This window comes from Eublepharis macularius, chromosome 10, assembly GCF_028583425.1.
Source record: "Eublepharis macularius isolate TG4126 chromosome 10, MPM_Emac_v1.0, whole genome shotgun sequence".
NCBI lineage: Eukaryota > Metazoa > Chordata > Lepidosauria > Squamata > Eublepharidae > Eublepharis > Eublepharis macularius.
The window spans coordinates 42,809,948-42,834,736 of NC_072799.1; the positions used below are offsets into that span (position 1 = coordinate 42,809,948).

The 24,789-nt window shown below is 41.2% G+C and overlaps 1 protein-coding gene across 1 annotated transcript in view; it reads right to left on the reverse strand.

The window, feature by feature from the left end:
* LOC129336536 (WD repeat-containing protein 49-like) overlaps window positions 1-24,789 on the reverse strand; it is a 50,029-nt gene that overhangs the window by 1,963 nt on the left and 23,277 nt on the right. The window contains exons 11-24 of the mRNA XM_054989664.1: window positions 24,307-24,458; window positions 23,185-23,287; window positions 22,671-22,777; window positions 21,259-21,338; window positions 21,118-21,175; window positions 19,645-19,690; window positions 18,980-19,039; window positions 18,670-18,832; window positions 17,348-17,437; window positions 12,380-12,438; window positions 3,915-4,056; window positions 3,769-3,808; window positions 2,739-2,824; window positions 1,945-2,093 (exon numbers count right to left, since the gene is read on the reverse strand). Coding sequence (XP_054845639.1) covers window positions 1,945-2,093; window positions 2,739-2,824; window positions 3,769-3,808; window positions 3,915-4,056; window positions 12,380-12,438; window positions 17,348-17,437; window positions 18,670-18,832; window positions 18,980-19,039; window positions 19,645-19,690; window positions 21,118-21,175; window positions 21,259-21,338; window positions 22,671-22,777; window positions 23,185-23,287; window positions 24,307-24,458 — 1,335 coding nt within the window. The remainder of the gene's footprint in view (window positions 1-1,944; window positions 2,094-2,738; window positions 2,825-3,768; window positions 3,809-3,914; window positions 4,057-12,379; window positions 12,439-17,347; window positions 17,438-18,669; window positions 18,833-18,979; window positions 19,040-19,644; window positions 19,691-21,117; window positions 21,176-21,258; window positions 21,339-22,670; window positions 22,778-23,184; window positions 23,288-24,306; window positions 24,459-24,789) is intronic.

The window sequence follows — 24,789 nt, forward strand, 5'->3', positions numbered from 1 at the left end:
AAGACAGCTCTGCGCGTGTGCGTGTGCTTATGGCCTGTCTTGCTGCAACTCAAGGCAGGTAACGGAAATCTGCAAATGGCATGAAACATCCAACAAACGATGTAATAGGACTAGAATTACAAAAATTAGAAACTGCAAAAAAACAAAGCAGACACTATGTCATCAGCAAAGCATGAAGTAGAATTACAAAAATAGAAAATGTAGCAAGAGCAAGATAATATATACAATGAACAATGATACCGCTGCTTCTGAAATTTATTACACTCAAAGCAGTGAAGTGATCCCCAATAACTTTTTTCAGTGATAAGTATACTAAACTAGCAACTGAGCCCGTTGTGAAATTAAATACAATGGGGTCTAGCAGCAGGGTGTTGGGAGGGCTGCGCCAGAGGGCCCTGCAGCTGGCGGAGGTGGTGGGAAGGGAACCCCCTGCACTGCACCGCACCTCCCTGTGGGCTCCCTGGACCCATAGCTGCTGTGGAGGCAGTGGGAAGTCCACCCAGGGAGCTTCCCCCACACTGTGCCTCCCCACCAGCTCCAAAGGCAGGCCTCTGAGGGGCTGTGGAGCTGGCGGGGAAATATAGTGCAGCTTCGCAATTGTCGCTGAGGCAGCAGGACCATGGAGCTGGCAGGGAGGCACAGCGCAGCTCCACAGCTGCTGCCAATCCGGTGGGAAAGCTGCACAGGAGGAGCTCTCTCATGTTTTGCCTCCCTGCTGGCCCCACAGCCCCTCAGAGGCCTGCCCACACCGACCCTCAGTGCACCTGCGCCAGAATGAAAAGTGAGTCGTTAGCAACATGGATTGCCTTTTATGTCTTAGGATGTTTTATGGTTTGGGCCAGCTCTATATGTGGGAAAATGTGTCACGCTTTTCTATAGGTTTCCTATAAGAACACAACTCTTTCATACAAAAACTATTATAATCTATATTGGAAGTGAGTTTCTTCTGCCAACTCTGATATTTCAGCAGCTTTCACTGGCCTTGGTTAATGTTGCCTGGTTATGGTGCAGGTCGTATTGAGGCGGATTTACACAGATCTATTTGCATGTTGGTATTCACTAGATATTCATCCTGCTTCCTGGTTAAATAGTGGTTTCCTAAGTAACTTTTAGGATGACACTGCATATGACCATTCAATAAAACATTTTCCTTGGCAATGGGATTCCCAGTCACCTGCTCCCTGCCTCCCTCTAGTGACCCTATTGATGGCCATTGGAGGGAGAGGGCTCTTATCTGGAATGCAAGAAATTAGATGGAGCGAGCTGTTAAAGGCTCTCTTGGAGCCATACACAGTGGACGGATATCTGGCTGCTTCCTGTCTTGTTTCTCATAATGATAAGATTAATATCTGCCAGTTTTTCCCTGTCTGACAGAGAGGACAAAACTAGCAAAGGAGAAGCCAAGCCTTATGAAACCATACTCGAGTATACACATCTGACTATTTCATAGGAAAGGGCTATTCATCCAGTTTCCTAATGTTGGAGAAGATATATATTCCGTAGTAAATCATGGATCTAGCAGAGTTCTAAAACATATTTTGGTTTATTTGTCCATTATGATTCTAGAAACTGTTCCTTGTATGTCTGATATGTCATCAGATTTGGCTGTATTAAAATCAGAAATTTGGGGAGCAAGGAGATAATCAAATGAGATCTCAAAAAACCTGCAAAAGATGATCCAATCTGACACATTACAATGAAAAATCATCCACATTGTAGCCCTGCTTTTTGTAACCTACCCAGTGATACCCAGAAGGGTCATGAGCAAATGACTCCACATTATTAAATTAACACTGCAGCAAAGCTATATACTTTGGGAGGAGAAGGCACAAACAACAACAACAACAAAACACACCCAGATCTTGCTCCTAGTGCATTTTGTCTGGGCGACACTCCTTCCTAGGCAAATATGGCAAGAAGCAATCTTCCTAGCTTAGCTCTCACCTTGAACTCCCAGTTTGAGGTAATGGTATTTTCTGGAACAGATTCCTGTCCAATGTCATCAGAGTTGTGTGCAGGGCTAATGTTAGGGTCAAATTGTTTCCAGGATGACTTCTCTTTGATGTCCCATGGTTCTTTTTGACCAAACATCCCTTTTAAAAAAAGTAAAGCCACTTGAAAGTCTTGTATCTAGTTACTTCAGTTTCTCTTCTCTGTGTTGGGAATAGGCAGGGTTAGCATTAGCATAGGCAGTGGCCATGACACTGCCCCTCCCACCTGTGTGCCTCCTCCATTGTCCACCTGCCCACTCTTTTCTTGCCTGCTCACTTGCCAGGCCTCCATCACACTTTTGGTTGCATGTGCCAGCTAGTGATGCTGGTGAAGGGTATAGGGGTAGTGCATAACGGCAGTGCCCCCAACCACATATACCGCCCAACATTATTAGGGAAAGGGTGTGACAGTTGTAGGAGAGCTTTTGAGATGAGAGGGTAGAGGAGAAGCCACATGGGAGGATAGGCAGGAGGGGGCTTGTAGTGAGTAGGGGGGTCTCTGCGTGGGGTCCCACAAAACTTGGTCATGGCCTTGGGAAAATGTTCCAATTTTATGTTGTCTCGTGACTTTGCTATGTAACAAGAGTCTTACAGCCTTTTTAAACAACACTACAGTTAGAATAAATCCCCAGATGATGGTAAAGATGATAGTGTTTCTGTTTCCAGGGAATGCTGCATGCAGTGAAACCATGATCTGGGACCAGTCAGACCTGGAAGTACCAAGGAGATTTGCTAAACTTTCCTCACCTATGTATTCTCCTTCTAAACTCCACAGTTTCACGCTACAGTCCAAAGATGAGGTGAGGAGGTGATAGTCAGTCGTAAGCACCACACTACATTGAAAAAAGAAAATAGGTGTAGTTCTTTTTATTGACAATTGTCCAGAAAAATAGACCCATGGGAAACACGGCTTCTCAAATGGTTTCTAACAAATGGAATGGCATGTTGCTGGGAATTAATGTCCCTCAACCTACTTGCATTTGCTTCTTCACACCATGTTTGGTGTTGGGCTTTCTAGTATGGGGATGCTTTCCTAGTGTAGGATTGGCACTAGGACAGAAGATAGGAACGCAGAGGGCTGTTTCACAACATTAAAGCTTCCTCTGACTCCAAGGGAGCTGAGTTGTAAAAAATAACAGGAAAGCCGAATGTAGCGATGTGATGAGATAATCTCTCACATGCATCTCAGTGCATAGACATATTTATGGAACCAAAAAAGTGATCTGTATATTGAGTGCATATTATTTTGCAGATGGGAGCAACTTCTATAAAGGAAAAGGGAATTAATAAACAACAGACTTTATGTTTATAGACTCTCATAGACTCTCATAGACTCTCATAGAATAGAATAGAATAGAATAGAATAGAATAGAATAGAATAGAATAGAATAGAATAGAATAGAATAGAATAGAATAGAATAGAATAGAATAGAATAGAATAGAATAGAGAGCTGCTGTAGCATGGCTTCTTCCCACATTATGGAATTAATACGCATTGAGGCTCCTCTCCATGCCGGAATGCTTCCAGTTTAAAGAGGGGCAATGCTGGTGTGATCTGAGAGAGAGCAGCATGGCCTCCTTGTGCATGGCCCAGGACTTCTTATATGCCAGCTTTGAACCTTAAATCTAAAATCAGCTTTTTGGATCTTAATGGCAAAATGACACTTCAATTCCCCCTCCACTACCGAACACAAACACTAATTTCCTTCAACATCCTAAAATAATAAACTATACATTGAAAGTAGAAGAGTGGATCTTGCATTCAATACCATCGTACCTTGTGACACTGTAGTTGTGCACTCTCCAGTTCCGCAGCACTAAAAAAAATTAAGACAGTGTGGGATTGGGAAGAAAATTTAAACTTCAAAAGACTGAAGGAATATGAAAGTTCTTATTTTCAAGACAAAATTATATTTTTCTCACAAGGTGGAGGTTTGTCCTCCGGACCATTAGTGGCATACTTGGCAATGTTCCAAATAGAGAGATACCCCTGCTGGTCTCCTGCACACAAGAGGGAGTAATTGTTACTGACCGCTATGTCACTGACGGTAGTTTTCTCCTTGGACTGCAAATGAGAAGAAAAAGAGACAAATGGAGGGGTAACTAACTTACTACAATTTCAAAGATTTCAATAAAGATGTGGTGGAAGTTTCATTTAATCATTAAAACATATTCATTTCCATACTCTTAATGGTCAAAAGACCCTTCTGCACTTGGGATATAACTCCTTACTATCCCTGAAGTCAAGCTGAAAGGCATGGGATCGGCTTGTACGTAACCTTTTGCACCCTCTTTTTTGTCATATTTGCACAGCTCCATTCCGGCTGGTTCTCACATTGAGAACGGGGGGGGGGGGGGCATGGATGGTGACAATCTGCTCACCCTCAACAAGGAGGCAGCTTTTTAAAAAACTTTCTATTTGCAACATGTGTGGTTGGAAATGGGGTGAAATTGTCTGGCCTCCTCTACTTAACTAGGAGGTGAAATTGATGAAGTCAGTCAATTTCAGTTGTATGGTCTCTCTGCAAAAAGAATGAAAAGGGAACTTTCCCCTCCATGCTTTCAACCAGCAATTCCTCAATCCTGCGCTGGATGTAACATTTTTTTTAAAAAGAGGAAAGAGAGGATGGAAGATGAAAAGGAGAAGAGTGTGTGTGGCTGGATAGTCAAGAGTAGCCAATCATAATGAAGTGGGCTGGCAGGGGACAGAAGGGGGGGGGGACACCAAAAAATGGAATAAAGATGAATTTGGGGAGTATTTTATAAAATGGGTGAAATCAATTTATACTTCACAGAATGCCAAAATTATTGTAAATGGAGAATTTACTAAAACATGCAAGATTCAGAAAAGAACACATCAAGGTTATCCGTTGTCACCGCTCCTTTTTATTTTGGTGTTGGAGGTTTTAAATAGAGATATTAAATAGGATGAAAGGATCATGGGTGTTAAAATTTAAAAAGAGTCATATAATTTAAAAGCTTTTGCAGACAACTTAGTTTTGTTTCTGGAGGACCTGTTAGATGGAATTGAAATACTGATGGAGCAATTGAGAGAGTTTGGTGCTCTGGCAGGTTTTAAAATAAATGATCAGAAAACAAAAATGTTGACAAAAAATATGAATATTAAATATCAGGAAGAATGGATGAAAATAACAGGTTTTAAGGTTGAAGAAAAGGTAAAATGTTTAGGTATTATGCTAGGGGATGGACTGTATGCTATTTCAAAAAATTATGTTAAGACAGAAAGAAATTTTAAAAGAGATGTTAAGATGGGATGGAGTGCAGTTATCCTTGTTGGGAAGAATATCAGTTATCATGATGAATGTTTTACCTAAAATGTTATTCCTCTTCCAGACATTACCTGTGTTAATTTCAGATATACCATTTAAGCAGTGGCAAAAGGATATTTCCATTTATATGACAAGGGGGAAAACCAAGGGTCAAATATAAAATTCTACAGGATGAGGAGAGAGGCGAGCTTGGTTTACCAGACTTGAAAGTGTATAATGCCTCTGCATGTCTAACATGGATGAAGGAATGGATGCTTTTGAGAAACAAGAGACTCTTAACATTGGAAGGATATGACTTGAGATTTTGATGGCATGCCTACCTGTAGTATGACAAAGTAAACATCAATGCAGACTTCAAAAATCATTATATTAAGGAAAGCTATTTTGAGAATTTGGAATAAATATAAATTGAGACTAACACAGAAGACACCACTTTGGATTTCAACACAGGAAGCGTTCTACAGAAGAGAGATGACCTTCAAACATGGATGGTTGACTTATGGAGATTTAATAGAATTTTCACAAGAAGATTGCAAACTGAAGACAAGGGAGCAGTTAGCTAAGAGTTATAAATGTCAATGGTTTGCATATGCTCAGCTTTTAGAAAGATTTAAATTAGATAAAAAACTTTGAGCAGGAAAAGACACAGTTTGAAAAGAGCTTTGTTCAAATGATGAACATGTTATTTCCAAAATGTATAAGTTGTTACTGAAATTTGAAATGGAAGAAGAATCTGTGAAAGACTATGGTAAAATGGGCAAAAAAATTTGGGTATAACAAAGTGAGGGACCAATGGGGAAATATGTGGGTAAAGGGGCTTACATTTACATTGAGTGTTAGACAAAGAAAATTTTTATAAAATGATGTATCGGTGGTATGTCTCTCTTGATAGATTAGCCAAAATGCGCAAAGTTATGTCAAATAAGTGTTGGAAATGTGAGAAACAAGAAGGAACATTTTATCATCTCTGGTGGACTTGCCAAAAAGCTAAAAAAAATTGGACCCAGATTCATATGGTCATACAAAAAATACTAAAGAATACTGTACAGTTTAAGCCAGAAACATTTTTGTTGGGATTAATGGACAAACAGTTGTAAAAGCGGCATGGGATTTTATTTCTATATATGACTACTGCAGCTAAGTTGGTGTATGCACAGAAATGGAAAAATACGGAATTACCTTCAATAGAGGACTGGGCTATAAAAATGACAGAGTTAGTGGAGATGGTGAAACAGCTTTGATCAGAGACAAAACATTTTCTATTTTTTTGGCTGACGGGAAACTCTTTATTGACTTCCTGCACGAAAGGAGGAATAGTGACTTGAGGATTTGTGGCTTTGATCATTAAGAAGATGATTGCAAATTGGACTGGGCAGGGGGTTGGACTAGATGGTCTGTATGGCCCCTTCCAACTCTATGATTCTAAGATAATGGGGGAATATAAAATAAGTAGAAGGGAGGCAGTAGTGGAAAAGGAAATTTTGGAGAGACTGTAATTTTGCTAAAAATTGTACAGTCTTGTAGAGAAGAATGGAAATGAAATATGTATTATTGTTCTTTTTTCCTTTGAAATTTCCAAATTCTGTTACTGTCTACTTTTTCTTTATTCTCGTTTTCTGCCCTTTATATGGGCTTTTATTTCTATTAATAAAATAAAAAATGGAATAAAGAGTGTGCACGGGTAAACAGCAGAAGAGCTATTCTGTCTGGAAGAGCAGAATATAAGCACTAAACATGGGCACGAACCACATTACGAACGCAAAAAAACCATGAACCGCCCAATCGTCCGTTCGCAATCCAGCAGTTCGTGAGCATCCAAGTCCAATGAACTAGCGTTCATTAGAAGACCAGTTTGTTGCGCATGTACGCAGTTTGTGAAGCCAGACAGTCAGGCGCCATCAATAAATTCTCTTGGAAATGGAGCCAGGGGAATGCCTGAACTCTGTCTGCACTCCTTCTGTCGCCCTGGAAACCCGAATGGAAGCCCAGCTCACCTTGATCGGCAGGTCTTCCTTCCAACCATGGAGCTGAAAAGTGGTTACAACTTGGGAGAAGACACCCGGGGAAGGGAGGGGGAGGGGGTGTTCTGTAGCCATGGGCACTCCAATCTCATCCCTGCAAACCCTGATAGGCAGCTCTGACAGCCAACCACAGACCTCCTGTGTTGGTCTATTGGACCTGTGCTTATAAATAGCAGTGGGCTCCCAGGCTGGATTTCACTTTCAGCGAGCAGTGGAGCGTGACAGAGCTGTTGCTTGCTACTTGCTAGCCTTTGGGGAGAGAGACAGATAGAGTATAATTGAGCTGGGATTTTGGAGATAGGGCTCTATCTCCTCTGGTTCCAGGGCTGCTGCCAGGCCCTGGGGCACCTCGGCTGAGGGCTCACATTGATTATTATCAGTGCCTGATCTGGTCAGGTCTGTGGGAGTGGTGGGCTAGGGCTCTAGTCCCTCCCTGCCTCTGGTGCCAGGGCTGCTGCCAGGCCATGGGACCAACCTCAGTGGGCACCTCGGCTGAGGGCTCACATTGATTATTATCAGTGCCTGATAATAATATAGTGGCAAGTGCCATGTCGGACGCTCCTCTCCGCAGGTCCGGGAGGAAGCGCCCGAGCAGCCTCACCGGGTGGTTGACCTGCGAGGGTTAACCCCCAGGATTCCCAGTGAGGGGGCCAGGGTCTGGAGCACTGCGGGAAGAGCCCCCTGAAGTTGATGCAGGGGGTAAATTGCCCATTTGCTCCAACAGAGGCCGGCAGACTTGCGCAGCACATCGTGTGCTGCCGGCCCATGGAGAACAGCAACAAGCAGATTTAAGGTGAAAACCTATACGTAAGCGAATCTCTTCTGTTATTTCAAGCGTATGCGAAGGATTGGTGGGAGTTGAAGCTAAGAAGGCTCGGATATCTTCCCCTTCATTGAGTTTTGAAACTTAGTTGGTGGACTCCCCCCCCCCCGCCCAAGATGGCGACGAAAAAGCAGAGCCTGGCTGTGGGCAAATCTGTCTCGGCTGCATTGCAGGGGAAAGGAGAGTCTCTTGAAGAGGTGGTTAAACGGTCGATCGTTGAAGCTATGAAGCCCTTTGTTGATAAGCTAAATGAAATCGGTCAAAGGGTTGACACAATTGAGAATGAAGTGAAAACCATTAAAGACGTAGCGTCTGGGACAGAGCAGTCTGCTTGGGAAAACACAGCACTCATGAAAACTACAAACGAAGAAGTAAAGCTTTTGGAGAATCAACTGATAGGGCTACAAGTGGAGCGTGCTCAGACGGTATTGCGTCTTCAGAATGTAAAGGAGGAGGAAAATGAAAATTTAAAGGATTTGGTGTCGGAACTTTTGGCGTCATCCGCAAAGGAACTAAAGAAGAGTTAAAAAGCGATATTTTGGAAGTCCGACGGACATCTTCAAACTATGCAACAAAGCGTCAGCTGCCTCGCGAGATTATTATTGACTTTTCATCTAAGAAGACTCGGGACACCATCTTATATAATTCGTATAATGTGGACTTGGACTTTCTGGGTAACAAGGTTAAGATATTGAAGGACGTTCCATTTCTAGCTCGGAAAAGAAGATTCAAATACAAAAGGTTTGCAGCTTCTCTGAGGAAGCGTGAAATAAAATACAAATGGTTATTTCCAGAAGGCATCTGGTTCAGTTATAAAGATCAAGCCTACAAAATAACATCAGACGCACAACTGAGGGACTTTGTATTTAATCATCAAGAGTTTCAGCAAGGAGAAGATCCAGAATCTGAAGGGGGGAGGGGGGAGGAGGCAGTGAGCGCAGCTACTATAGCTGTTCAGAGAGAGCTGCGACCGAGACGCAGGGGGGGGAAGAAGACCTGATCCTGACTGTAGTTTGTATTTTATAAGGTCTACCAATCTAATGGCATATTAGAAAGTTTAACTTTAAATAACTGTATTATGAAGGGAATGCAAGACTTGTAGTTGTAGTGTGTTTTTTTTATATGTTGTTCCTTTCCTTTCCCCTTGTTCTCCCTTTTTCCCTTTTGTAGTTTTTTGAGTTTAGTAATTAAAAAATAAAAATCTATAAAAAAAAAAATAATAATATAGTGGCAAGTGGCCATACCCCCTGCCCCCTAGAAGTGAGGCAGCCTGCCTTCGAGTACACCCCTTGTACACTGGGCCAACGTCAACTGGTGGCTCTAATTGTATCAAGTGGGAGTTTCTGGGGGGGGCTCAGATTGGAGAGGGTATAACTCCAAGATCCCTATTGCAATCTTGACCAAACTTAGATGCTGGCTAGACGAGAGCCTGCTATACACTCCTCGTGAATATGATCTCTCTAATTCCAACAGGGGCCATTCTGAGCCCCACAAACCACGAGCAGGTTTGTCTGCAGGAAAAGTTCATTGCGGTTTGTTGGTTCGGGTTCGTCGGTGGCACCGAACCACGAACCGTGGGTTCATTATTATTTTTTGGTTCGTGCCCATGTCTAATAAGCACACTGTTGTTGTTGTTGTTCAAATTACACACAACACACTTAATAATAAATAAAGATCACGTTATCATTGATTGGCCTTGCTGAGCTGATACAAGTTTCCACCAGAGACCTAAGTATCAGCCAGGTATCGGTGCAATATGTATGCTGTTCCAAGTAATGCCGACTTTTGCAATTCTGTAGGTGTTATGTCAGACAGCTGCAGTTGTTGTTTTTGTTATTGTTATTATATGTCAAGATTGTCCATGTTCTCAGCCAAGCCAACTTGGGAAATGTATGAAGCCATCATGATGACTTGGTATGATGCTTTGTTCTTGCTCTTTATTTTTATTAACCATCCTGTGACATTGAGTCAGTAGAGCTGCTATCCAGCACATATTTGTATCCTTTGAAATGGCCCTGAAATCAGTTTAACTGTGTACAGATTTGTGACAAGTTTGTCTTTGTACTGTTGAATCATTCTCTGCTTCTGTGGCGAAACAGGGCCTTTCCTCCCACTGATAGACCCTGCTCTGCCTACCCCTCCCTTTTCGCCTCTGGCCAGGCACCTGAAGGGGCCATCTCCCTTTCCTGTCTCCAGGTAGTTGCTGCCACCACTGTCCCTGCATGGGGTCCTGGTTAGGTGGGTCAGCATCCTAACCTCCCTCCTCTGCTAGTGGGCCCAAGCGGTTGGGGGACTATGTGGAACAGAATAGCTTTCTTAATAAATTCCAAAAATCATTTATTTAACTTCTCACTATACACAGGCAAATATGCAGTGAACAGAAGGAATAATAAAGCATAAACAGAAACCCTTACTCTATCTCCCTCATGCCTTAATTAGATGTTGTGTATGGCAGGTCCAATCCTTTGAAACCTGCCATTACATTAGATCTACATCTCCCCCCACAGCCATCTCTCCCTCCACTCTCCAGCCACCGTCAACTTCCAACTCTCACTGACTCACTCTCCATCCAATCACATTCTACTCCAGAACTGGCCCCTCCCCTCTGCAGCCCATAGAAAGTTAACTCCACAAACAGAATGGCATTTCTCCACAGCTTCTATCATAATTTGTAGAGCAGTCTTCAGGAAGTGCTTCCTATATATTATAGTGATTTTTTTGGTGAAATCATTTTATCTTAATATTTTCTGTGCTGCCTTTCCACCCAAATAGTGTCGCCAACACTGAAAACATTAAAACATCCAGCCATTAAAACAGCATTTAAAATAAAGTGTATATCAAAAGTTTAAACAATTCAATCAAACACATACACTTTGTACAATCTAGTTCTGAGCCTAAGCTATTTAATGTGGCTAATCTGAATATCAAAGAAACAATGGGGGCATCTACCACTTCCCTTGTGCTTCAGCTTTCTTCTGTTCTACATCTCAGAGCCAAGTTACAAGTGACGAATTACACCCCCCCACACACCCAGCAGAAGGGAAGGGGGGCACCCGGTGAGAGCCCGATGCCTGCACTCCCCTCCCGACTGCATGTTCTCCTTCCCATAGACTGCCGCTCTGTAAACTTCAATGAAATGGAGAGCCAAGCTGCAAGACCAGGATGCCTACATTTCCCATCAAAACTTGAGGGAAGCTGACAAGAGTCCAACCTGTGTCAGGCGTCACTTGTACTTTGGCTCATACCCACATGTATTCCTTCCTGTTCCTAAATTTTATCCAGGAACAGCCTTTCAGGAGGCTGCAAGGAGAAAGGAAGAGATCTGTTTCATGAAGTTGTCTGTTGTGGTTCACTGGATCTAATCCAGTATGCTTAGTGAGGCAACTATTCGTTTTTCTATAATTCCTTGTGGACATTCCATCAAAGACTTAAAGGTCGCTGTAGTTCAACAGAAACCTTTCAAAAACAAAATCCAACGGGAGGCTGCTGAATTGGAATTCATATGCAAATTTGACTCTGTCAAGCTGGGACTGAATAGGGACTATGAATGGTTATCACATTATCACAGGTAACAGATTTCCTTTACAGAGGCGGGGTCTGGGGGAGCCCAGTGGCGCCTGGCGTGGGCTTTCGGGGACCACAGTTTTCTTTGTCAGATGCATCTGACGGGGAGAGCTGTGGTTATTGAAGGCTTATACTGCATTGGATTTGGTTTTGCTGCTACAGACTAACAGGGCAAACTCCAACTGACCCCAACACCAAAAGGAGATTTTACATTTACTAGCAAAGGAATGTTTTGGTTGCACCCTCGCTCTGACGCCCTAATTGCCTCTTCTCTCTCCTCCCCTCCTCCTCCCTCCTCTTCTATATTTGACCAGTTTCTGTAACATGCATCTGACGAAGAGAACTTGATTCTCGAAAGCTTATGCTACAATAAAATTGGTTAGTCTTAAAGGTGCTACTGGACTCTTTTTGATTTTGCTACCACAGACTAACATGGCTAACTCCTCTGCATCCTTGAGGATTGGGGTTTTTCTGGTATTTAGACAACTATAACGACATTTGAGGGGCAGAACAAATGGAGAAAATGCGTGCCACTTCCACAACTGACCAGTTTAAAAATCTACTTTTAAATTCTGTTTTCCTTCATGAACTCTGTTTCAGTAACCTCAAAGTATTAATAAGAACTATGGGAACCCAACTAGTGAAAATTAGAATGCAATGTATTTTCCAGAGAAAATGATGAGCACTTACACTAGAGAAATAAGCAAGTAGTTTCCCTTGTCCAGATATATTCCAGAGTGTAATATACCCTAGGAAATATCAACATTGCAAAAGTATTAGAAATAGATTATAGATAAAAACAAATTTCCTGATTTTTTTTTTAAATTTTCAGAGTAGGAAAAATCCTATTTTGTGGTTCACTGAGTGAAACCATAAAAAATACTGTCGGCACACCAAAGATTGTTGCCCACTTTACAAGGTCCACATCATCTGTCTTCATACTGGCATCTATGGATGCTTTCAACCAGTATGTTTTGCTGTTTTTGCTTTATCAGATGAACACTGAAGGAAACTGAGGCAAAGCTACTGTGCACATGAAATGTATACATAGCAGGCAGTAGGCTATATGTAGGCTCAAGGGAAGGTTTTTGGAGCTGTTGTTGTTGCACATTCTTAATAAGAATTAGGAAAGGAAATAAGAAAGCTCCTATGTGAAATTATTTTGCCATGTGCAGGATTTATTGAAGAGACATTGACCTATTTGGATTATACAGCAGTTGACATTTAACGTAATATCTTCTGCTACAATGGTTTGGAGCCAAAGGTTTCTTCTGCATGCAGAAGGGTGTTTCCGCATGTGCAAGGAAGACAGTAATTTCTGCCAGTTCCCCCAATCCACTAGAAGCATGCACATCACATGCCATGCTGTTTCCGAGAGAGCTCTGTCCCCCCCAGGAGTGGACCAGCATTTCAGAGCATCCAGTGGGGTGTAGTGAGAAGAGGATGTGGGGAAAATCCATTCCATGATCAGTCATATAATCCCAGTCCTTTGGATCCAACCCATTGTGCCATTAAAGTTGTAAGCATTATTACAGTATTGGATAGATCAGGATGGTGCAACTGCAGCCAAGGAAACATTTGGCTAAGCACCTTCTATCTAGATTAGCAACCATCAATAGACAAATTAGGAAAAAAAGAACCGGACTGTGTTCTTCTTCCCTGCTCAGCTGTTCTCTAAAGAATTGTCTGTACATCATAAGCATCATGCAGAGATTGCTGCAAATGGCCACTTCAGGATGACCTGACTTCAATACGGCCGCCATGTTTAGCATGATTCCCCATGTTCAGCTTCTGCATTGAAGGGAGACAATCTAGACTACCCATGCCAGATCATGTCATTCCAAAGGCATACAAGGTCTGGTTTGAATCATCTCAATGTTGTGCAAATGGAGGATGTGTACAACAGTTACAGCAGGCTCAGTCATCACACACAGGCTCTTCTCAGTCCAGAATTAGTAGAGCAGCTAGAAGTAATCTGAGACAAAGAAGATTCCTTCATCCCTGCTTAATAATAATGCTTAATAATAATAAAAACAACAACAACATTCAATTTATATACCACCCTTCAGGACAACTTAATGCCCACTTAGAGCGGTTTACAAAGTATGTCATTATTATCCCCACAACAATCACGTTGTGAGGTGGGTGGGACGAAGAGAGCTCCTAGAAGCTGTGACTAACCCTAGGTCACCCTGCTGGCTTCAAGTGGAAGAGTGGAAATCAAACCAAGTTCTCCAGATGAGAGTCATGCAACTTTTAACTGCTATACCAAACTGGCTCTTCACTGGCTTGTGAAATGCAGCAGTCTGTGATGTTATATGCTGCCTAGCCCAGTATTTGCTAGTTTGACTGAAATGGGTCATAGAGACCATGTCACTCCAGCCTTGGTCCATCTACATGGGCTAGTAAATCTGTTTCCAGGCACAATTCAATGTGCTGGTGTTGACTTTTAAAGGCCTGCATGGCTTGGAACCAGCATCCTTGAAGGACCTCCTACTCCCTTACAAAACTACCTGCAATGGTTTGCCATGTAAATAGTTTGTGTGTTTTATTTCTGCTGAATAAGCCAGGGTTTTGAATGTAAGTTGTTTACTGTGGTTTAAAATGCAGGTCTCTAAGAGACGAAAGAGGTGGTGGTAGGTGGATGGATGTGTGAAGTGTGCTATGAATGGATGGAAGCTGTACCCTAGGATGTGGAGTGAACTGCAGTTTAGTCAGAGTTGTTCTGAGGGAAAGCGTTCTGTTTGCTGTTCTAGTGTTGAAACAAGCTGTTCTGGGGAAAGAGACAGGAGCAAAGTGCTGTAATCTGAGGGACATCTTTGAGTTCTTTTTGGATACTATTAGCCTAACTAGGTATTGGTCTGCTAGGCTGGAATTCACTTAGATAGTTTTACCGTACCAAGATAAAGTATATATACGATAACTCAATAAACAGAAATAACACTGAAAACCAAGAAGGAGACTTATAACAACCAATAACAACTAACAACTATTGCCAAGCAGAACAAAGTCTTCACCCACAGCCAGAAGACAGCAACAGAGGGAGATAGACGAATCTCCCTGGGGAGAGAGTTCCAAAGTTTTGGCACCAGGACCAAGAAGGTCCTTTCTTGGGCCACCACCCATCTAGCTTCAGGTGGCAGAGGCCTCCAAAAATGACTGGAGCGGCTGGGTAGGTAGGTTCATATATATGAGTCTGTGTGGTGTCTACATGTATTCATTACTTTTTTCTCTTTCACACTATAATCTCTAGTTAAACAAGTTTTGGAGGGGTTTCTACTACTTCCAAACCTGTCTGACCAGTGCTAATAGTGGGGTAAAAGAAGAAGGCTGTGTTGTTCACCACAAGTGATGTCCATTCTGTTATACCATTTTCCACACTCTGAAACACTACTGTCTGGCTCCAGCTCTTATTACCATACAAAAAGCTTACGCTCCTTAGGCTTCCAGCTATGCAGATGCTTTTCAAAGACAAAGCAGTGCATGATCATTTCAGATGATCTATTGCTGGGCAAATCCCAAAATATTTTAATATATCCTAAACTGAGTGATGACAGTAGGCTTTTACCAGTATCTGGCACCTGTCTTTTTTGATCCCTCTCTGGATAAAGGCAAGATTCGAATTCCAGAAGGTGGGTTTTACAGAGCCTTAGAAGGCAGAGAAACAAACAAACAAAAGAGAACAATGAGGTTTTTCTACTGAGCAAATATTTGGCTTGGTTTTAAGACAGTGCATTAGATTATTAAACATTCTGTGTTATCACATATCTTCTGGCTTTTAAACAAAGACCGAGTTAGGGATGTATATAGAATTTGGATGCTGGTGGTGTGTTTTAAAAACCTTTGATTCCAATCTTTTATGATCAATCCTAAAGGTATTTGTTTAATTCTTTTTCATAATTTCTATGCAGTCACACACATGGGTTCTGCGGCTGCTGGGAATAAAGGTCATAACATTCTACAGTTCTAGCACATGAACTTGCTCTTGAGGGGATGTTTATCTTGTTGGGAGTCACAAGCACCTTCCCGCTCACCTCTTCTGAACCCACCCCCCGCCATGCTAGTAGCAGTTTTAAGAAGAAATAAATTATTTAAAAGATAAACCCAAATAACTTTGATATTCGAAAGCAGTCATGTAGGATAACTGCACTGTATCATGAAATTTGTGCTGTGGTGCTCAACAGCTGTTCATCTTGCATCTTATGCTGCTTAAGATATTCATGAAGCTGCTGGGAGAGGTCATCCAGGGAGTACCTTGGTCTCATCCAATTCCCCTCCTTATTACAGCCCCCATCCCACATGGCTTTGAGTCTTAGCAGAGCCTTTTCAGTGATCAAAGGATTTCCCCCATTTTTATCAGAGGAAAAGCTGTTTTATATCCAACCTAGTGTCCTCAGTACGCTCAGCATTATTTTGCTTTTAAATCTGAATCAGTTGAGACAGGAGATGTCCCAGATCTGTGCTGGTAGGTTGTAATGGGCTGGTAGAGGACTAAAAAAATAAGGCTTACTCCATTGAAGACTTCAGGGCTGGCCTGTGGTAATAAAACTCTTGAAGATCTATAGATACCTCCTATTCCAGATGGGGGTTGCACTTCTTCTCAGGAACAGGTTTACCTCCTGAGCTGCAGGTGGATGAGCATCCCTTTGATGTGTAGCTGAGCTCCCTTTCATTGGCTCCCTTTCACCTGGAGCCTAGCCTTGTTACATTTAGGTGCCCGCCAGGGTAAAATGTTCACCTTCACTCAAGCATTTAATTGAGAGGTGTTTTTTAATAGGTATGTTTGCTGTAGTGGTGTTTAAGTTACATATATGTTAGAAATTTTAATTGTATTTTTCTCTTTTTTAAGGCAGTGAGCTGCCTCATTCTTTCCTTCCCTATTATGGCTCCCACCTTGTGAAACAACCTGGCTGAGGAGATCCAGAAGGCTCCTATAATTTTATCGTTCTACAGAATATGCAAAACAGAAATGTTCAGGAGGGCATTTTTATAAAGGGATCAAAACTGTACAGTAATGGAACCACCTAGGAGGGTGCCTCTGTAGGGGAATGGGATTGTAGCCTGTTGCAATTATTTACTGTAGCTATTGTTTATGGTATGTCATACCTTACACAGTTTTGTTTGTATTGTTTCAGAATTTCTGTAATCCAAGTCCTATTGCATTGTTACTAGATGTCCTGTGCTATCCACCATGTATCACAGTGAGAAAAATGGGCTATAAATGAAGCAAACAAATAAATACCCACCTATATACATAAACAACTAGACCTGGGAAAGCTGGATGTGGGATATAATTTTTTTAAACAAATAAAGCCCCTTCTCAGTGATATCAAACTGGTCTGGCAACATTTAAATTGATCTAGTTGCGCTGACTTAAATGAAAATGTATGGATTTAAATCCATGCCAATTTATTTGACTCGACTGGGGAATGTATTGATTTGATCCTTCAATTCCAAGAAGCTTTGCTTTGATTTCAATACCCCCCTTCTAGCTAAAGCTCCTCATACAGTCCCCACCCACTGTGTTCAGAAACAGCTTTTTGGTACATAGGAGGGACTGAGGGTAGAATGGTGGATCTGAAAATCCCACCTTTGGGTATGCCCTTTGGATATCTCCTGTCCATAATATTTTATATTGTTGTGTTTTTAAATTGTTACCTCTGGGTCCACTGGCCACTAGCATTGCAGCTGTTTTCTTTCTTTCCATCTTTGATAAGAGGAAAATTATTTTGTTGATGGTTAAATCCTCTGTGGGGGAAAATGATAGGTCACTATTTCCAAGCCAGTGAATCTTCACAGGATGTGTGAGAAAATTATCAATACATTTTTCCTGTGGTGACCATCAAAACCAAAGCCAGCATGCTCGATCTCATACAATTTCTCTGGCACATTTCCACTCAACATGTTTATTGTGCTAGATTTGTTTGCGCAGGCACATTTTCCCCATACTATGGAAAAAGTGGTAATAATACTGTAGATTTTCAGACCCTTCTCCAACAATAACTATGAACGTAATTTTAAATGATAGATTTTTCTGCTTAGCATCTTATTAAACGCTAAATAAATTCAGCTTGCATTCTGCAGGCACAGATAACGGCATGTGTTCAAATATCTTTTTCCTTGAAGAGCAAGACTATCTCTCCTTCCTGCTGTATCCTACTGAGTTCCCTGAATTTGTTTCAGGAAGTCAGCAAGCCCTCCAGACCAGCTTGGGGGCAACATGGGGATCTGCAGTGGGAGTGGGCAAGGGGAAGGAACTCATCATCCCCTCTTCTACAAACAGAAATACCATGCCATCAGACGAACTGCGTGGCTGGATACATGCCAGTATCATGTAATGCTATTGAAAAAGCACCTTTACCATTTCAACCATTGCATCTCGTTTGTGACAAACCACTGTACCAACTTGACAGTAAGAGCACAGATGGCGTCAGCGTGGCAGGCAGATAAAGGGCTACCTCTTATTATGACTGCCAAATCATTCTCTGTGTCCACTCTTGCCATACGCCAATTTCACACAGAGCAGCTCACCTCATAGATCATAATATTTTCTCACAGCTTTCTCCATATGTTGGGTGCATCTGTGCTTCTAAACTCACCAGATCACATTGCCCAATTTTGAGGTAGTTTCATACTTTAAATTTTGTACTCGGGCTACTCAATCACCCTGCTAATTATTGAAGGGAGCATGTCTTTATAGTTACCTTTACTGCAGCACTAGGAAGAGGTTTGGGTTCACATTTACATGTGCAAATGAGGCCATTACATATGCTCTTGCTGCCTCATAGAGTAAGTTTGAAATGACTCTGTAGTTGTGGTATTCACTCTATGATGGGCTGGTTTAGTGCCAGTGGTTGTTTGTGATGGACCAGAAAAATACAACCCAATTTCTTAAATATTTATGATTAACACAACTACATTTTGGTTCTAACACAAAATGTACACTATTTAATCCTAGTGAAAGAATTAATCTTACTCACCTGTTCCTCCTTCCATTGCTGCCCTGCCTATGGTAGTTAAACGGCTACAGAGATGTCCCGATACTAGATTCCATATGAGAACTTCACCATCAAAACTAGAAGTGGCCAAGAAATGTGGAGGGCAAGAAGCTACACACAAAATATCATCCTTGTGACCTTTTCCCTAGTTTTATGTGACACAAAACAGTCATAAACATATAGTCATTAAACTATAAGCCTCACATGGATTAAGATGTCACAAAGCAAAAACAGTAATACCTGACACTGAATTAACATTTAGCTATGGTTTCTCTTTTGACAATTTTCTTACCACTCTTTCAATCCAGTCTGGTTGTAAATTTGATCTTTCAGACATTTCATCATTAAACTCCTGAAATGTAAAAGACATTATCAATGACACCTCTGGATCTAAGAAATCATGTCATAAAATAGCACCGAACAACAGCTAAACAACGGAATCAAGCAAGCATTAATATATGATAATGCGATGTCACAGATATCGCTTAAATTTCTAGACAAAGACACTGTAAAATTTCAAAATAGAAGACCACAGGAAATCATGAAGGGAAGCTTTGCCTCTCATGGTTCAATCCTAAACAGCATAACACCCTCTGAATCTAGAGGCTTAGAAGACTGTAACTACAGTTAGCCACATCCTTGTCTCTAAATTGTAGGTTATGTAAGATGAGCTGTAGAAATTAAAGTATAGGCTCTGATTTGGCAGAAAATCATATGCAATGATGTCTCACATGCCATTGATGACAGTACTGTAAGTAAACAGAATCTCTATGTCAGAGAAGTCCTGGCCTACAAGGGAAGGCTCTATAAGGTAACGTAAAATCAGAGATCTGAATTTCAGGAGCACTAAGATAATACAATGAGCATGTATTCTGGCTGTATCATCAAATTTGTCTTAGTGTTTCTATAACAGAATAGTTCCAAATAAGAGTTAAGCAAATTACCAATTATACTTACAGGGAAAATATTGATCTTCCTGCCCCATCCAACAGATACAATATACCTTTTAAAAAGAGAAACTTTTTTTTTTTACTACAGGAGGAAGCAATAGGCTGAAAATAACCTTGATGTGTGACCCCTGCTTTCCAAATGAATACAAGGGTGCAGGAAACATTTACAGCCCCTATTCTTCATTTATTGGGATTATTATCATCTACAATTGTAATTGCATGCATTGTCATTTTAACAATTATTTTCAGAAATCATTCCCTTTAAATATTGTTAAGTTAAAATACTGTGAATGATTCCCTGGGGAGCAGGCTTCATTAAACTCCACAGGAAATTCTTGGGTCAACATCCATATGTCCTAAGACTTACAAGATGTAACTCCAAGACTGCAGTCTTAAATATACCTGCTTGGAAATAACCTTAATCCATAATCAGATAGGCTTACTTCTGAGTACACCATTCAACAGTTTCCTTCATGCATAAATACACAAAGCCAAGAGGGCAAACCTAAGCAGAGTTACACCTTTCTAATTCCATTGAAATCAATGGTCTTAGATGGACGTAACTCTGCTTAAGATGGCACTGCAATTCTACTACAAATAGTTCGGTGTCCCAGATCTGTTCTGCTAATGGTAATGGTTTCCTCTTCCCCTAGAAACCTTCCATGGATGCATGGGTCAATGAAGCCTCCTTGCACCAGAGTGCTGCCATTAGCAGAAGAGATCCACAGGACCGAACTCAAAGTTACTGTTATATAACTTTACAGTTGCTGTTTGGTTTTTATATTTATACTGTGCATTCCTACACCTCCCATTTGCTTCTCAGTTATAATTGAGAGACCCAGTGTGGCATAGAGGTTAGAGTGTTAGAATCTGAGAGACCCAGGTTTGAAATCCCACTCTACCATGGAAGCTCACTGGGTGACCTTGGGCCAGTCTAACTTACCTCACAGGGGTTTTGTAAGGATAAAATGGAGGAGAGGAGAATGAGGTATGCTGCTTTGGGTCTCCATGGGGGAGAAAGGCAGGGTATAAGCGAAGTAAATACATAAAAACTGAAAGATCTTGGGGCCTGAGATTCAGAGTCAGAAGTAAGTAGAATGGCAGGATACACCACCACCTTATATGGCCCCAGGCAAGTGAGAAATGGTAAAAGGCCAGCAACATCAATGGATATTGATTTCTAGAAAGTTCTGAAGTCAAATAGCAGAAACCATTAAATGCAGCATCTGGAAATATATGCATCCCTTGTTGAAGTCATTACAGATAATTTTGAACTTGTATTTCCTGAATTTTCACATGTACCAACTACATTATGAAGTAGCAACCAGAAATCCAGTTGGTGCCAACTGTATGAAAAGTTTGATACTTTTGGTTTTCAGATATGCAATTGCTTTCATAAGAGCATTCTATACATATTTCTTCACAGTTTGCATGCATTTTCACAACTATTTACTTATAACATTCAGAGCATCCTACATACTTGTTGCTGTAAATATCAGCGTATGTGCAAGCAAGGATTTCATCAGTTGCACTGGTAGCTGAAACACAGAGCAAATGATCAGCTGCTTTTTTTCTCGGCATTATATCAGAGAAATAAAAAGGATGGTGACTAATTCTCTACCTCGGTTAATGATGTGCATGCAACCAAGAGTGCAGCTATCCCATTTTTTCAGACTGCCATCTCTGCCACCAGTGATCAACCTGGAGGAGGAAAAAGTTTTTACAATAATGGAATTATTCTGACAAAAGTTTATTAATGAAATTGTTACCACAGGTATAGACTCTTCTTTCGGGCAACATGCATCAAACTCTTACTCTCAATCATACCATGTTGTTCACTGTACACATGTGCACACATATGCACATACAATCTGGCTTGATCTCCTGGCTGGTACGCTCAACAGCAGAGACCTTTCCACAGGTCTCTGCTATGGTAACTATTCCATAAGGCCCTAAGAATTGCCTCACAGAACGAGATCATGTTCTAGCTAAGACTAACATTCTCATTTCAAGAGTGGCCTTTGAGAGCTCACAAGCAGGGCAGAAAGATGACTACTATTTCTAGTTATGTATCTCCAACTCCTGCTGCTCACTGCCTCTGAACTAGAGATGGGCACGAACCGGAAAAAAACTGAACCATGCGGTTCGTGGTTCGTCAAATTTCACAGACCACGAACTTTCACGAACCTGCCCCTGGTCCGCAAACCAGTTCGTTTGGTTTATGAAAACGGCACATCCGGGTCAGAAAACCATCACTTCCAGGCCATCAGAAGGTCACTTCCAGGCCATCAGAAGGTCACTTCCAGGTTAGCAGAAGGTCTGCAGGAAGTCCATCCCCTGTTGCCTAGGAAACTGATTGATTGGCACCAGGTTGTCTGCAGTCACGAACCAAAAAATGAACCAAACGAACCAGCCTAAAGTTCGTGGCAGTTTGTCAGAAATGGGATCTGATGAACCTGGTTTGCGAACCATGAACTGGCCTGGTTCATGCTTAATTTTGATTCGTATTCCAGTTCGTGCCCATCTCTAATCTGAACATGGAGGTTCTGTTAAATGATTGTGTTTAATAGCTGCTACTACAGTAATAGCCCTATTATCCAAGACTCATGGGTAATGGGCATTGTCTAATAGTCAAGCTTATTCTCTGCCCTGACCTCTATGTGTAGGAATCTGCAGCAATCAAATCCCACCCCACTGGGAGCACCATGGCAACAGCCCCTCCACCCTCCCCTTCCTAGCAAGACCCTTCTCTTTCCCTCTGCATTATAATAGTGGACTTTTAAGAAACAATAATTACAGGCAAGATTTGTTCTGTTATCTCAGGGCCACTTTATACATTAGACCCACAAGGAAATAAAAATATGTCTTTATATATCATAATAATACATGATAGGTGAAGGTAAATGGAATTTGTTACAACAGAGTGGGGCAGGAAACTAAATTCACACAAAATCTCTATACGTATGTGTGTTTCCTGGATGGAGAGGGCCCTCAAAGGGAATTTAAAAATATGTCATTCAGGTCTTTGAATACCTCTTCCCACTTGCATCTAAAGCCATGCAAGTTACAGCTGTATCTCCATGGGCTTTACACATTTTCACCACTAGCTGTCCATTTTTCACATCCCACACTTTTATAACCTAGGTGAGGGAGAAAGAACCAAGTAAGATCTGCTCTCTCTTAGGGCAAAGAATCACAAAGTCAAGGAACAATATACATCATCCCTAAAACAATTAGAATAAAATTAGTTAACTGTTACAGAAATCTACCTTAAGTGGGATGCCACATAATAGGAACAACTGTTACTGCATCAGAAGTAATTTTTGCATTCCAAAGGTCTGATTTTTATATTTGTACTACATTTGGGTGTGATGAGAGTCTCCCCAGGTTTTACCACCTCCATTTCATTTGGTTAATATGTTGAATTCACATGGTAAGAGTTGGTGCATATCATATCAATGAAAAATCTAGCCTTCCACGTCTTAATCTAGCATGGTAAATGGCTTTCCCTCTTTGCTGTTATTTAATGTATCACAGAATTACTTACAGATCCTTCTGAGCAACTGATCACATGCTGGAAATGCTTGTTATACTGGCAGCAAAAGACTGGTTCATTATGAGACATGCCTGAATCACAAATCTGAGTTCTCCTGGAAAAGGAAAGCTATTTATTAATCTCAATATATTTACAGTTATAGTTACCTATAGTTATTTGCACTTATAGTTATTTTGACTCTATGGCTTGGATAAGCAAATAGGTAGGAAACTATGTTACTATGCAGAGATCTTCCTTTTTTTAACCAAATGTTAAATGCTCTTCTTTTTTTCTTCTGATTAATAGTATTGATTGGTATGCAGAATGGCAAACCAAAATTAGCATACATATTTTCTTTACTTTTGTTTCATGATAAAAGTTGATTTAAATGACAGAGTTGTTAATAGTAATTAATAATTCCATATATGGCATTTCTGCATGGAGCAATGTAATGGTCATCCATCTGAATTTGTGTAGTAGAGATATGTGTTTGAATACAAACTAAACAAAAGCCATTTCTGTTAATGCTATTCTATAATGAAAATTGGTTTTTCATTATTTCAATACTTGGCTGTCTGGTTTAGAATTCTCAGCAGTAGAAGGGGAGAGAGAAAGCGGGGAGAGGAGAGGTGGAAACTTTCCTTTCTCTTCCCATTGCCTGTGTGGGTTGGGGCCTGTAATGTTGCTATTGTCCTATTTTGGCACTGGTGTAGGATCTCTCTCTCTCTCCTATCCCCCTGGCATCACCCTAGGTATACGCTTCCCAGAGTGCACTGAAGAATAGTGCCTAAGGGCCAAACTAGATGTGATGGTATCCTCATATGCTCAGAAAGAGCATCTGGAACACTAGGAAGAGGGGGGGAAAGTAAGATTCTCTGCATGTATAGTCTTTGCTGGGGCTGAGTTAGGTAAGCAGGAACAGTGGCTGCCCAAAGGGGGGGAGGATAAAGTGAATACAATATCTAAAAGAAATATGATTATTAACAGATAAAATGAAAACAAAAGGCTTTTTGAAATGAATAAAAATTTCCCACCACACATCCATTACTTGTGGTTAAAACAAACTACACAATATCCATTGAAAAGGCACTTCAAAGACTATGCATCATTCAGTACCAACGGTAGGTTGCATACTTATGCTGGAATCGCAGGAGAGCAAAAGTTTCAGCTGCCACATAGAGAGACTGCAGGTCAGGAGAAAAATAGCAAACTTCCATCTCCCCTCTGATCTGAGTGACTTTGGGTATGATTGTGAGGAGGCAGGAGTGGACTTCAGTGTCCCATACCTTTGATAGATATATGGATTGAGAAAAGTTAACATTCATGTATCCATTACTTTGCCAGTATGAACAGAGAACTGTCCTGTGACAAATGATTTAAAAAATCACCTTTGTATTTCATTAGGTCATTAAAGTATCTCTCCTGCCTCTTATCTAATTCCTGCATCCTATGATGGGACAGAATTTTAAGAACAGTGAAATGTCACTTGTTAAAACAAATGTGGAAAGCCCTTTATAATGGAAGAGCAGCTATCTGCAGACTGCAACTAGTAGCTAATCATTACCATGTGCGGAAATATTTTGTGAGAGAAAAAAGAAAGTTTGGTTTCACCAGACA